General features: G+C 38.9%; 1 protein-coding gene across 3 annotated transcripts in view; it reads left to right on the top strand.

Annotated features, from left to right (window-relative positions):
- LUC7L2 (LUC7 like 2, pre-mRNA splicing factor) overlaps window positions 1-10,805 on the top strand; it is a 32,807-nt gene extending 22,002 nt beyond the window's left edge. For 2 of the 3 annotated variants that reach the window (XM_052774362.1, XM_052774363.1), the window contains exons 5-10: window positions 135-278; window positions 1,341-1,517; window positions 3,792-3,883; window positions 5,367-5,396; window positions 6,302-6,496; window positions 9,752-10,805. In XM_052774362.1, coding sequence (XP_052630322.1) covers window positions 135-278; window positions 1,341-1,517; window positions 3,792-3,883; window positions 5,367-5,396; window positions 6,302-6,496; window positions 9,752-9,944 — 831 coding nt within the window. In that variant the 3' untranslated portion in view covers window positions 9,945-10,805. Of the gene's footprint in view, window positions 1-134; window positions 279-1,340; window positions 1,518-3,791; window positions 3,884-5,366; window positions 5,397-6,301; window positions 6,497-6,894; window positions 8,325-9,751 lie in introns of all 3 variants that reach the window. The other variant, XR_008233083.1, reaches the window with a different exon arrangement.
- The last annotated feature ends 1,463 nt before the right edge of the window (window positions 10,806-12,268 follow it).

Here is a 12,268-nt window from a genome sequence, read left to right as displayed (position 1 = left end):
CCTGGAGAAGTTATCTCTGCATGTTTCTTTTAATTCTGTCCTACCACTTTTGCATATAATAACTTGGTAGTAGTTCAGATTGTTTTCCATAATTAAAAGCATTTCCTGTGTTAAGTCTTTCCTTGTCTTTCAAGGCTGAAAGAGTTCATGAATTGAATGAAGAAATTGGGAAACTGCTGGCCAAAGTAGAACAGCTTGGAGCTGATGGGAATGTGGAAGAATCTCAAAAAGTAATGGATGAAGTGGAGAAGGCTCGGGTAAAGAAGAGAGAAGCAGAAGTAAGTTGATTGTGTAAGGCTTGGGGGATGGAGAGGGCAGGGTCCAAGATGAAATTGGTTGGCATCTGTGTAATGCAAGATGTCTTACCTGATGTCGTTTCCTTAACTAATTGCTTCATATAAAACGAAAGAATTTGCTTTGCTGCGTCCGGTACAGTCAAAGTTTCTACCTTTAAATACACTCCTATTTATATTAAAATTATACTCACTTCCACAGATGATGCATTTATCTTAGTTTAGCTGTATTGGCCAGTTCTATCTGTGGACACTACAGTTGTGTCTGTGTTTGTTGGACTGACTTGCCTCATTCGGTCTCATGGCTCTTGCTGTGGCAACTCCGTTGTGCCTCGTGGTGTGCTGATGTGGCTCGTACTGGAAAGCTTCAGTGAAGTGAACCATTGTCTTCGTTGAAAGATGGTCAATGGCTTGTGTATCAACAGTCCCTGTTGTAATGTTCAGGTGGCAGAACTCACCGAGAGCTTTTCCATGTCGTATTTTACCAAGATACTTAAATTTATAGAAACAAACATCTGCAGTTGTTTTAATGGTGCCAGAGGGGTTGCTGGCAGTCTTTCTTGTCTGTCATCTGAGTGTCTGTAAATACATTTTGCTCAGATAACTTGTTAGTGGCTAAAATGCAGGTAGATTTCTCAGGAAACTACTACTGTTTTAAACTGGGTTCAGAATTAAAACTGGCGTAATATTTTCATAATATGTTACCATAGTAATTGTAGTGTTAATGTGTATTCACTGTTGCATATGAAAAAGTTGTTTATCCTTAGAAGTAGTATGATATTAAGTAAAGTTAATAAACACCCCACTTTGTTTAATTTGCAAAACCACTTGCTGGTGTCTTGCCTTTAAATATGTCTGATCTTCAAAATAAGGAACCTGCCTTGTATCTTAATGAGACACTTGATTTATGAGTAGTGTGAATTAACTAAAGGGTGTGCTGGTGTACATTGATTTTGGTTATCAATTTTTAATATATCTTCGGTAAAGTATTATCTTTGTATTTCTGTGCATTGAGAAGTAACAGTTAGCACATTGGTTTTTTTCTAGGAAGTGTACAGGAATTCTATGCCTGCCTCCAGCTTTCAGCAGCAGAAGCTACGGGTTTGTGAAGTGTGCTCGGCTTATCTTGGTCTTCATGACAATGACCGACGACTTGCTGACCACTTCGGAGGAAAACTGCATTTAGGATTTATTGAAATAAGAGAGAAGCTTGAGGAACTCAGGGTAAATCATTCTTATATTTTTGTGTGTGTGTGTGTGTGCTCCTACTTACTTGCCAGACAACCTTAATGGAATATTTCTTTCTGGGTGTGTGAATTTTTTTCATATTACTTAAAAATTTGGGATTTCATTAGTCTACAAAACACTAAACATTCCAATTTAGTCTCGGTTATCTGGATAATTTGATAAGATAACCTCTTTTGCACCGAGGTATATTAAAACGCATGTTCACAGTAATGCATCTTGGGAACAAAGAGCGCGATTCCACTTGTAAAACGGAGAACTGTATTTTGAACAGGGATGTTGAAACACATTTAGCAGTCATAGGAGATAACCAGATGAACTTTAGTTTTAGCGAGTTGATTGGCTGAAAGTAATAATGAGACTCTTGAAAATAGAAGAACATGTAGTGGGCCTGAGTGATATTTTATTTATTTAATTAGGATAAAGTGTTAATAGGGCTGGTGTTGAAATCCTCATTTTTGGTACCAATATGAAAGGAGCATGATAACACATGGCAAAGCTTTCAAAAAAGATCTACAGAAATGCTTAGAGCTCAAACAGCCTGCTGTATGGTGAAAGACTAAAACTCAATTTGTTTATTTTATCCGGACAAAGATTAGGAGGTGACTTTCATTCTATAGGTACCAACAACTGAAGAAGATTTCTTTTTTTTTTTTTTAAGTAATTTTTGAAGGCTTTTAAGCTTAACTGACAATAGATGAAATAAATAAATTCCAACAACTCAAGGCTGTAGCTATCCCAAGTCAGAATACAAAAAGATGTATATATTGAAGTCAGGCTAGCTATTAAAATAATTGTTATGGAGAGGTTGCATATTCTCTGTAGCTTGAACATTTGAAATCCAGTTGGAATATTATCCTAAACAACATTATCCTGACCAGAAATTGTGTGCTGGAAGAAAGACTTACTGGAATTATATTCTAGACTTTTGGTATTCAAGAGGATGGATTTGGACACCGATGCCATTTATGATCTTAATGTGCAAATTATGGAGTTCCAGGCTCTGTTAAGCATTTAACTGTAGACATCACTAAAGATAATAGCTAAATGAGTTGAAGCCCTAAAAGCAGAAAATGCTGCTACTGAGTTTGAGTAAATTGGCTTGGTTTATATTTCATAATATTTCAGCTGTCTTGCATGGATACTGTGACTTACCCATTGGAAAGTCCAACTCTTTCCGTTGAATATATTGGCAATTTAGGCTCCTAAATATAGCTGCTGTAACTTAAACCTTAGATGCCTAGAATAGATCATGTGCGCTTCCTCTCATCGCTCCGTGAAATTATGCAAAGAGTCACTTGAACAAGAATCCTTGCTTGCTGTTAAAGTACTGATATTGTACAAGGAAGTATAGATATGATTTGACATAAAGGGTTGAAATAACTGATTATTTACACAATTCAAAAAAAAATATGCATGGATAATTATTTCACATTCCCAAAGCATCAATAAAATAATCTTTTGAAGTACTTCGCTAACAAAAAAAGAAAACAATAACTATCCCCTCCTTCCTCAGAGCTCTCCTCAGAGATCTAATCAAGATGCTGCTGGGGCAATTCCACATCTCAGAAGAAGGTCTTTACAAAGAGTTGAATTTCTTGCATCATGTCCAGAAGGTGGCGAGACTTGGGTTTGGCCAGATCTCCAGTTGTGAGTTCCACATCTGAGGGCCCTCTACTGAGCGTGCCTTGTCCCCAGTAGTAGTGAGTTCAACGTGGGGGCTAGCAGCTGAAGCATCCTCTCTAATTACATCTCACGTTCACAATACAGAAACAAGTAGCCTCAAAGCTAGGTATCAGCCCAGCCAAGTCCTTTAAGACTAAGGATTTCTTTTTGTCACAGCGTAGCTGAAGGAATTACTAAAACAATTAACTCTCCCAGCTCTGATTCCTTCCTACCTTTCCCCAGTGGCCAAAATATGATCGGATTGGCATGGAAACTCAAATTAAAAGCATGACTTTTACTGCTCTGAATTCCCCTTCGTGAAAAACTTAATATAACTGTGTATTTCAGGTCTTCGTGTAACACCCATCTATTTGCTGCAGCTCTTCTGCAATAACTTCTGTTTCTTGGAGGAAAAAAAAAAATATACACACACACACACTGAGGAAGAGAGAGGGAATAATATACACAAGGGAAAGGGAGTATACATGAGGGAAAGAACTGAATATTAACTGTCTAGATTATTTTTATAGCACCTTCATCTGAGAAATTTTGAAGTGTAACTTAATGAATATATTCCTTTGCTTTTAGAGGATTGTGGCTGATAAACAGGAGAAACGAAATCAGGAACGTCTGAAACGTAGAGAGGAGAGGGAAAGAGAAGAAAGGGAGAAACTGAGGAGGTAGGGATCTATTGTAATTGCAAATACATAATGACCTATTTAAGTTTAATGGAAAAACTGATGTAGTTCATGCACATTCCTAAATCTGCAGAATCATGATAGTCTGCATTCCTTGGAAACATACAAGGATTGAGAGTGAATTTCATGTCTAAGTCTTACAATGTGAATTGTGTTCATAGAAAACCTTTTTAAAAACTACAGATAGAAGTGTCTCTTCATATTTGAACAAAAGGCCTTTAAATGAGAATTTTCAGGTGTGTACCTTGTTTTGAGACCTGACAGATGTAGGTTTACACACATGTAAGTTTCTAACATCTGTTAGATATGAGGTATTTTCTTTATAGATGTTGGAAATTTTCCTTATTGGAAGTAGTTGAATGTACGACTAAGGAAAGTAATTCCCTGTTCTTCTACGAAATAGTTGCTTCCAGGCCTTGTGGGGCTAGAGTGGAATGGAATCTGAACTGCAGTTCTTTTGACGTGTTAGCTTCAGAGGTTAACAGTGTCAACTTTGGAAATCTATTGCAGTCTGATAATAGATACCTGACAAGAAATAAGGGAGTACTGGCTTGAACTGTAAGCTTTTTCTGTGGGAGGGGTGGGAATAAAAAAGCAGATTAGATATTCTTTTGGGTTTGTAGTATGGTGGGCTCAAAAATAAATAAAAAAACAACAAACACAAAACAACTGTCAGAGGGATCTATTTGCTGGTAAATATGTTACAAAGATGTTAACATCAATTAAAAGGCCTTTAAATAACTGCTAGTAAAACAATGTCGTGGTTTAAGCTCAGCCAGCAGCTAGGCACCACGCAGCCACTTGCTCACTCTGCACCCCTCCACCCAGTGGGATGGGGAGGAGAATTGGGAAAAAAAGTAAAATTCATGGGTTGAGATAAGGACAGTTTAATAACTAAAGTAAAATAAAATGTAATACTAACAATAATAATAATATAATATAATAACAATAGCAGTAATAATAGTAATGAAAAGGAATATAATTAAAAAAAAAAAGAAAAAAAAAAAAACCCCAAGTGGTGTACAATGCAGTTGCTCACCACCCTGCAGACTGATCTGCCCCTCCCGGCCAACACCCCCCCAGTTTATATACTGAGCATGACGTTCTATGGTATGGAATATCCCTTTGGCTAGTTTGTGTCAGCTGTCGTGGCCATGTTCCCTCCCAGCTTCTTGTGCACCTGCTTGCTGGCAGAGCATGGGAAACTGAAAAATCCTTGACTTAGGATAAGCGCTGCTTAGCAACAACTAAACATCAGTGTGTTATCAACATTATTCTCACACTAAATCGAAAACACACTGTACCAGCTACTAAGAAGAAAATTAACTCTATCCCAGCCAAAACCAGGACAAATAAGAAATACAGTAACAGGTCAACTAGTCTGGTTTACTATTGCTAAATTGTACTTTATTTGATAATAAGATTGTTTAAGAAAAATTGATTTACTATTTTCCATTTATTTCAGGTCCAGATCCCACAGCAAGCATACCAAAAGGTATGTACATCTGCAGATGAGGAATACCATCAGTGAAGCCAGCCTTTCACAAGCTGGAACATTATAAGTTTGTCTAGCGCTATTGATTTAAGATGTCCATCTTTACAGTATTCTGTTACATAGTCACATCTCTGTTTATACAGTTTGTATCACCATGCTACTGACTTTATACGTGTACGTCTACTTTGTGGCTACTACAATGCAACTTTTTGTCCCAAATAACACTTAAAACAGAGAATTGCTCTTTCTTCAAAACAGAAGCTTGTGGTTAATACCTTTTGGTGAAAACCCATGATTTTAAAGTACTAAGCACCTGGTTAACTCCCAACAGATGACCTATCAATAGTACAAGTTTTCTTCCTAACCTACACAGTTGAAGGTCACCAGTGAGGTATTATTGCAAAGTTATTTTAAAAAAAAAAAAAAAATCATAAATTTGTATGGTGTTTAGAACCTTCCAGACTAGTTTTATTGTAGTAGCTATGGGGAAGGATATAGTCCTGTTTTCTCAGAACATCATAATACATAGGTTCTGACATATGATCCCAGTCACTGCATCATGAAGTTCTACAACTTTGCCTGATAAAGACAAGATTTTAAACTTTTAAAAAGTCTATTTTTTCCATATTTTTAATTCCTTTCAGAAGATGGAATTGGCTATGCTGTAAACATACATACAGTCATGAATTAACTGTAAAATTGTCTGCATTAGTCACAAAGGAGTTTGTAGGATTTCTAATGTTTCTTTCCCCTGTTTGCCTGTGATAGGACAATGCAATAGCTCTGAACACTGCAGACCATTCTCTATACAGCTTTGCTTATGCATAGAGTGTATGATATTCACAGTACTCTGGTAGAGTAGCTAGGTGAATGCAGTGCCTGGTTTAAGTCCTTTCTGTTCCTAGATCTAGGTCCCGAGATCGCCGCAGACATCGGTCTCGCTCAGCCTCCCGGGAACGAAAGAGAAGAACTCGCTCCAAATCCCGTGAGAAGCGCCATCGTCACAGGTCTCGCTCTAACAGCCGCAGCCGGAGTCGCAGCCATCATAGAAGCAGGCATAGTTCCAGGGAGAGAAGCCGAGAACGCAGCTCCAAAAAGAGGTACATGTTGGCCTTGAAATAAGTGGCTTTTCCTAGATGCATGATGAGAGTTTTCGTACTAAATTAAGTTTACATTTACCACTTCATAATTCAAACACATTTTGAGACTGTCTCAGATTTCAGTTATACCTTTAGCATATTTATGATTGGTCATAGTATAGTGGTTGGTTTGTTTTGGTTTTGGTTTTTTGTTTTGTTTTGTTTTTAAATAAAAATCATGGGGTTATGTATTATTTCCATTTTGGATGAGTGATATAAGGTATTGGTGTCAAGTTGATAATACTACCAGCTTCCTGCAGTGTAGACAGTGAAACAGTTGATCTCCATTTGAACCCAGGGATATCAGCAGTAGTCTTACTGTCATACATTTGGTTTTTACCTTGGGCTCTTGTTCCCAGCACTGGAGCCCATCTGTTGTGTACTGCGCCAGATAAAAACAAGTTTAGATACACCTGAAAGTAAACTTGTTACATTGCATCTGAAGACATTGCTTTGCAAGGGAAGTGGCTCAACCCCCTCATTGAAGGATTACTGCAGAGAGCAGTCTGGGGTTGTTGCCTTTGAATGACTCAACTGTCTGCTCCTGAGGATTTGCTGGCTTATTTTAGACGAGCGAGGTAAGCATAATTTAGAAGAGCGGTAGAATTGCACAATGAGGCATCTGGTAAGGAGGTCTGCTCATAACCAGAATTCCTTTCCTGTATAGGTCAGCCACCGTGGCGTAGACTTGAGTGCAGTACACTGGACAGGGTGCCCAGTCTTAAAACCCCAACAGACTGTTGACTTGCAAGGAGAGAAAAGATCTGACTTTGAAGTGGACGCACATGCAGGGTTTATAATTCGGATTATTTTAGGAGTTAAATCACCAAGGATGGAGATACATATTTGTATTGAAGTCTTCAAGTATCTCATGGGCTCTTTGCCCTAAAAATGAGCTTTTTTTTTCTCCTTGGAGTAGGTGGGTGACTCTGGGCCCATCGTGCTCTGTAAGAGAGCGTAGAAGACAGGGTTGGTCCAAGTCTTTTGTTTCCTTCTTTTTGTTGCAGATGGATGAAACTTAGATGTCCAGCTCTCTAGTTGATATAGTCAGTAGTGTCTGGTATTTAAAATTCTTCAGGGTGTTCTTTAGTGTCCTAAAGTCAACGTTTCAGACTCAGCAATTTCCATCTTGATTGTAGCCTGTCATCACAGTTATCCTAAAGAGTCTGCTTCTTAAAGGCATTCACAATGGCAGATGAGCAAATCTTCAGAACTGTAGTTTTTCGGTCTTAAAATAGACATTTTCCTTTGAATTGACACATTTTTTAACTTGGATGACCCAACGTATAGAGCGTATGCTCAAATTGCCTTTAATTCTTCAACTTTGAAGTCCAGACTTGCAAGACTCAATTTCAGTCCTGCAGAGAAAACTATACTGATTGATTGTTCTGGGATTCTCATCATAGTTGTTCAAACTCTCCAATGTGATAAGCACAATGCAAATAATGCATTGTCTTCTGTATGTTGGCAGAGAAATATGTAAGAACAAGGAAATGGTGTGGACCATTGGTGCTATCCATATAACAGTAAACCTGTCAGTCTCAGCTGCCAAAGGTGAATTGAAAAAGCACAAGGTGATTTGAAGATGAAGTCAGTGTCCTTTTGAAGGATGCTATCAAAAGATAAGCCCTTCAAGCGTCATTTTCTGTGAATGAGTTAAAAAATATGACGTACTTCAGGGCACAAGATTTCAACCTCAGGTTATTCAGTACTAGATATATTTCTCCTGATGTCAGTTCTTGCCCTGAAGGAATGAGACACACCTGTGTTGGAAGAATCCTTGGTACAAGTAAGAATTTTGCATTACTGTTAACTTGAGGGACAAAATTGCTGTGCCATCACTAGCAGCTCATACCTCTTATTTCTCCAAGGTCAAGTAAAATTTTTGCTCTTGAAGCATGTCTGTTGTGTTTTCAAGAGACTGAAGAATCCTTACAGCTATGGTCTTGCTGCACTTGGGGCCAGGATAGCTATTTAACTTGCAGCCAGGCTGGATACCTCCTTTTTAGAGGTGCCCTTCTAGCCATTAGAGCTGCTTTTCACATGAATGTGGGAGAAGTCTTTCTGTTGAATGCCATAAAACAGTTGATGCCAGAATCCAAAATAAGCCTAAACTTGCAGGCTCAAATGTATTATACTTCCATGTCTCCTAAGAACTCTTTTTCTAGGCCAAGGAAGTGCTCATTGCCAAGTCTCTTTTTTTTTTTTTTAATTATTAAAATCCTGATATGAAATACTTTTATTCAAGACTGTCTTCTTTAAGCTTAAAACATTCAGTTGTCCAAGGAATTCTGGCCAAGAGTATTTTGGAAAATAAAAGACACACTCCAGCAAGTTAACTTCTTCAGGAAGGAGTCTTAGCCTTTTGGTTTTGAATAACCAAATAAATTCAGGTCTGAGGAACATAATGCTTTTGCCAAAGTCTTGCAGAAAAGCAGAGTGTGACACCAGAAGCAATAGAAAGACGGCTGAAAGCTGCAGCAGTGACAGCTTAGGTGCACTCTGTGAGGGAATGTAGAGGAGGATGTCTAAGCCAGTTTTTTTTTTCAGTACAGGTAGCTCATTTAATTTAAAACTGTGAATTTTTTAACAGAACAGCTCTTTTCTGGCTCCATTGTAAAGGTTTTGGAAATGCCTATTATCAGAGTAAAATATCTAGAAACACCACCACCCCAACATTGCAAAATCAGACAAGGGATAATTCTTCTAACAAAACCTAATTGTAGCACAGATTCCAGATTTGTTTTATATTTGTCATGTAGTAGCCTCATTCCAGAATTATGCAAGTTAATTTCCCCCTGCTTTTAATCAAACTCCCATTTTTAAAAATGTTTAAGTTTGTAATTTATATGTCTGAGATTAGGCTAGACATTCTTCTCAAGCTAGAAACTACAGACGAGAAATTTCACTTAAACTTCTGTTAATGCAAGCTTGAGAGCAGAGGTTGAAAATTAGAGATTTCGTGAAGCACATTGACCTTAATTTGGGCTCTGTAATAAATGTAAATTAAATTCTGCCTCTAACGATATTTGCCCTTTGAAATTGAAAGTAGAGAAGGGAGAAGAGTAGAATGATTTCTGATGTGTTCTCATACACTTCTACTTATATAAATCTGAAGTTGGCTTGGAAAAAGAAGAAAAATATAAAATCAAAATGCTGTTTGATAGCTACAGATTGATGACGAACTTGAATTCTCAAATCTACTGCACTTTTCAGATCCTCAAAAGAAAGATCTTCCAGAGACAAAGAACGTTCAAGAGATCGTGATAGAACATCTCGTGATAAAGATAGAAGCTCAAGAGAGAGGTCACCGCGAGATTTCAAAGACAAGAAGCGTTCTTACGAAAGTGCTAATGGCCGATCAGAAGACCCGAGGAGCTCAGAAGAGCGTGAAGCAGGGGAGATATAACTGGCTGTATATTCACCCAATCTCTAGCTTCCTATGGAGTTGCATACTATGGTTTAGTTTACAGTTGTTCAAAGGGACACCAGTGAGCAGTTCCAGACACTGATCCAACTAGGGTAGATGTACAGTATGTAAAAGTGGTTATAACCAAGTCAGAATTAAACCCCATCGGTTAATGATGCCTAAAGCTGGGTCCTGGGCTTCCACCAAGTTGTAAAACTTTTCTGAAAGATTTCTCTTTATTCAGGACAACAGTTTTATGTACCAAGATGCAGATCTCAATGTTTTTAATCTCCTTTCCAATACAAGTTAGTGAACAAATTATATTGTACTACTTGCCTTGGGTGCTTCTGAACCTTTATAAATTCTCCAATTCTGCTCCAGTCAGAACAGCAGCATTGAAAGGTTGTATTTTGGGGGATTTTTTTTGTTTGCTTTTTTTGTAAGAGGGTGGGTGGATGGATATTAACTTTTACTCTAAGGTTATGTTCCCAGTGATATTTTTTTGTTGTCGTTGTTTTGTTTTGTTTGGGAACCTAGGAGTTGATTACAGTGGGAGCATTTAGACAGGAATGTGTGCTGGAGAAAGTGGAAATGTCTTTTTACAGTGCCTATTTAGACTTGGAAATTGAACAGCTGTTGCATTACATCTTTTTTATTTCTACTTAAATTTTGAAATCAAAGCCAGTCCCATATCTGTACCATTTGATTGGTATATGTTCAATATATTTGTTTTTTTTCCATAACGACTCTTATCTGCTTTTTCTTGTGGGCTACATCCTTAATTGTATTAAAAACAAACAAAAAAACGGCAACAACAAACAAAAACTAAGAACAAAAAAATAAAATAAAATAAAAAAGGAACCCCCATTGTCCAATAACTTAACAAGGGTATACTAGTCTCTTAAGGTGGTTACTTAGCAGTTCAGTCATTTAAAACCTAACATTTTATTACTAGCGTTTTTGATGTACAGATGTGCTCTAGGAGATGCAGTCTTTCTGATTACAATCCTGACCATCCTAAGATCTTCAAAGGCAAAACCATGTGGAATCATAATGATCGTGGCACAGCCACTAACTCCTTAATGACTTTGGTTTCAAAAAGCAGTATTCCACTTAGGTGCAAGCTGCCTTTGCATAGAATCATAGAATGGTTTGGGTTGGAAGAGCTCTTTAAAGGTCATGTAGTTCCAACCCCCCTGCCATGGGCAGAGACACCTTCCACTAGACCAAGTTTCTGAAAGCCCCATCCAACCTGGCCTTGAACACTGCCAAGGATGGGGCATCCACAGCCTCTCTGGGCAACCTGTTCCAGTGTCTCACCACCCGCACAGTGAAGAATTTCTTCCTTGCATCTAATCTAAATCTGCCCTCTTTCAGTTTAAAGCCATTACCCCTTGTCCTATCACTACATGCCCTTGTAAAAAGTCCCTCTCCAGCTTTCTTGTAGGCCCCCTTTAGGTACTGGAAGGCCACTATAAGGTCTGCCCAGAGCCTTTTCTCGAGGCTGAACAGCCTCAACTCTCTCAGCCTGTCTTCACAGCAGAGGTGCTTCAGCCCTCTGATCATCTTTGTGGCCCTCTTCGGGACTTGCTCCAACAGGTCCATGTCTGTCTTATGCTGAGGACCCCAGAGCTGAACGCAGTACTGCAGGTGGGCTCCCACCAGAGCGGAGTAGAGGGACAGAATCACCTCCCTCGACCTGCTGGTCACACTTCTTTTGATGCAGTCCGGGATACAGTTGGCTTTCTGGACTGCAGACGCACATTGCTGGGTTATGTTGAGCTTCTTGTCAACCGACATGCCCAAGTCCTCCTCCTCAGGGCTGCTCTCAATCCGCTCATCCCCCAGCCTGTATCTGTGCTGGGGATTGTTGTCCTGACCCAGGTGCAGGACCTTGCACTTGGCCTTGTTGAACTTCATGAGGTTTGCATGGGCCCACCTGTCAAGCCTGTCAAGGTCCCTCTGGATGGCATTCCTTCCCTTGTTGTCATTAGCAAACTTGCTGAAGGTGCGCTCAGTCCCACTGTCCATGTTGCCGACAAAGCATAAAGGGGTTGCTGTCGATTCTGCGGATTGCAAGTGCTTTGGGGCATATAAATTACTCAGATATGCCCTACTTGCACACAGAAGAATTTAGAGATTGGTAAGTTCTCCTTGAGGTAGCACCACTGAGTTACTTAACAGTGATGCTTAAGAGCAGTGTTTGTAATGATTTATTGGCATTTTCAGCAGGTTCTGCAGACTTTCCCCTGTATCTCCCTAGTCCAAGTGCTGCTGTAGGCCCACTAATCATGGGTGTATAATATCACTATAAATTCACTGTG

Source organism: Harpia harpyja, chromosome 23 (genome assembly GCF_026419915.1).
Source record: "Harpia harpyja isolate bHarHar1 chromosome 23, bHarHar1 primary haplotype, whole genome shotgun sequence".
NCBI classification, from domain to species: domain Eukaryota; kingdom Metazoa; phylum Chordata; class Aves; order Accipitriformes; family Accipitridae; genus Harpia; species Harpia harpyja.
Note: the sequence above shows the minus strand (reverse complement) of the source record. Positions and strands in the feature narration are given on the sequence as shown.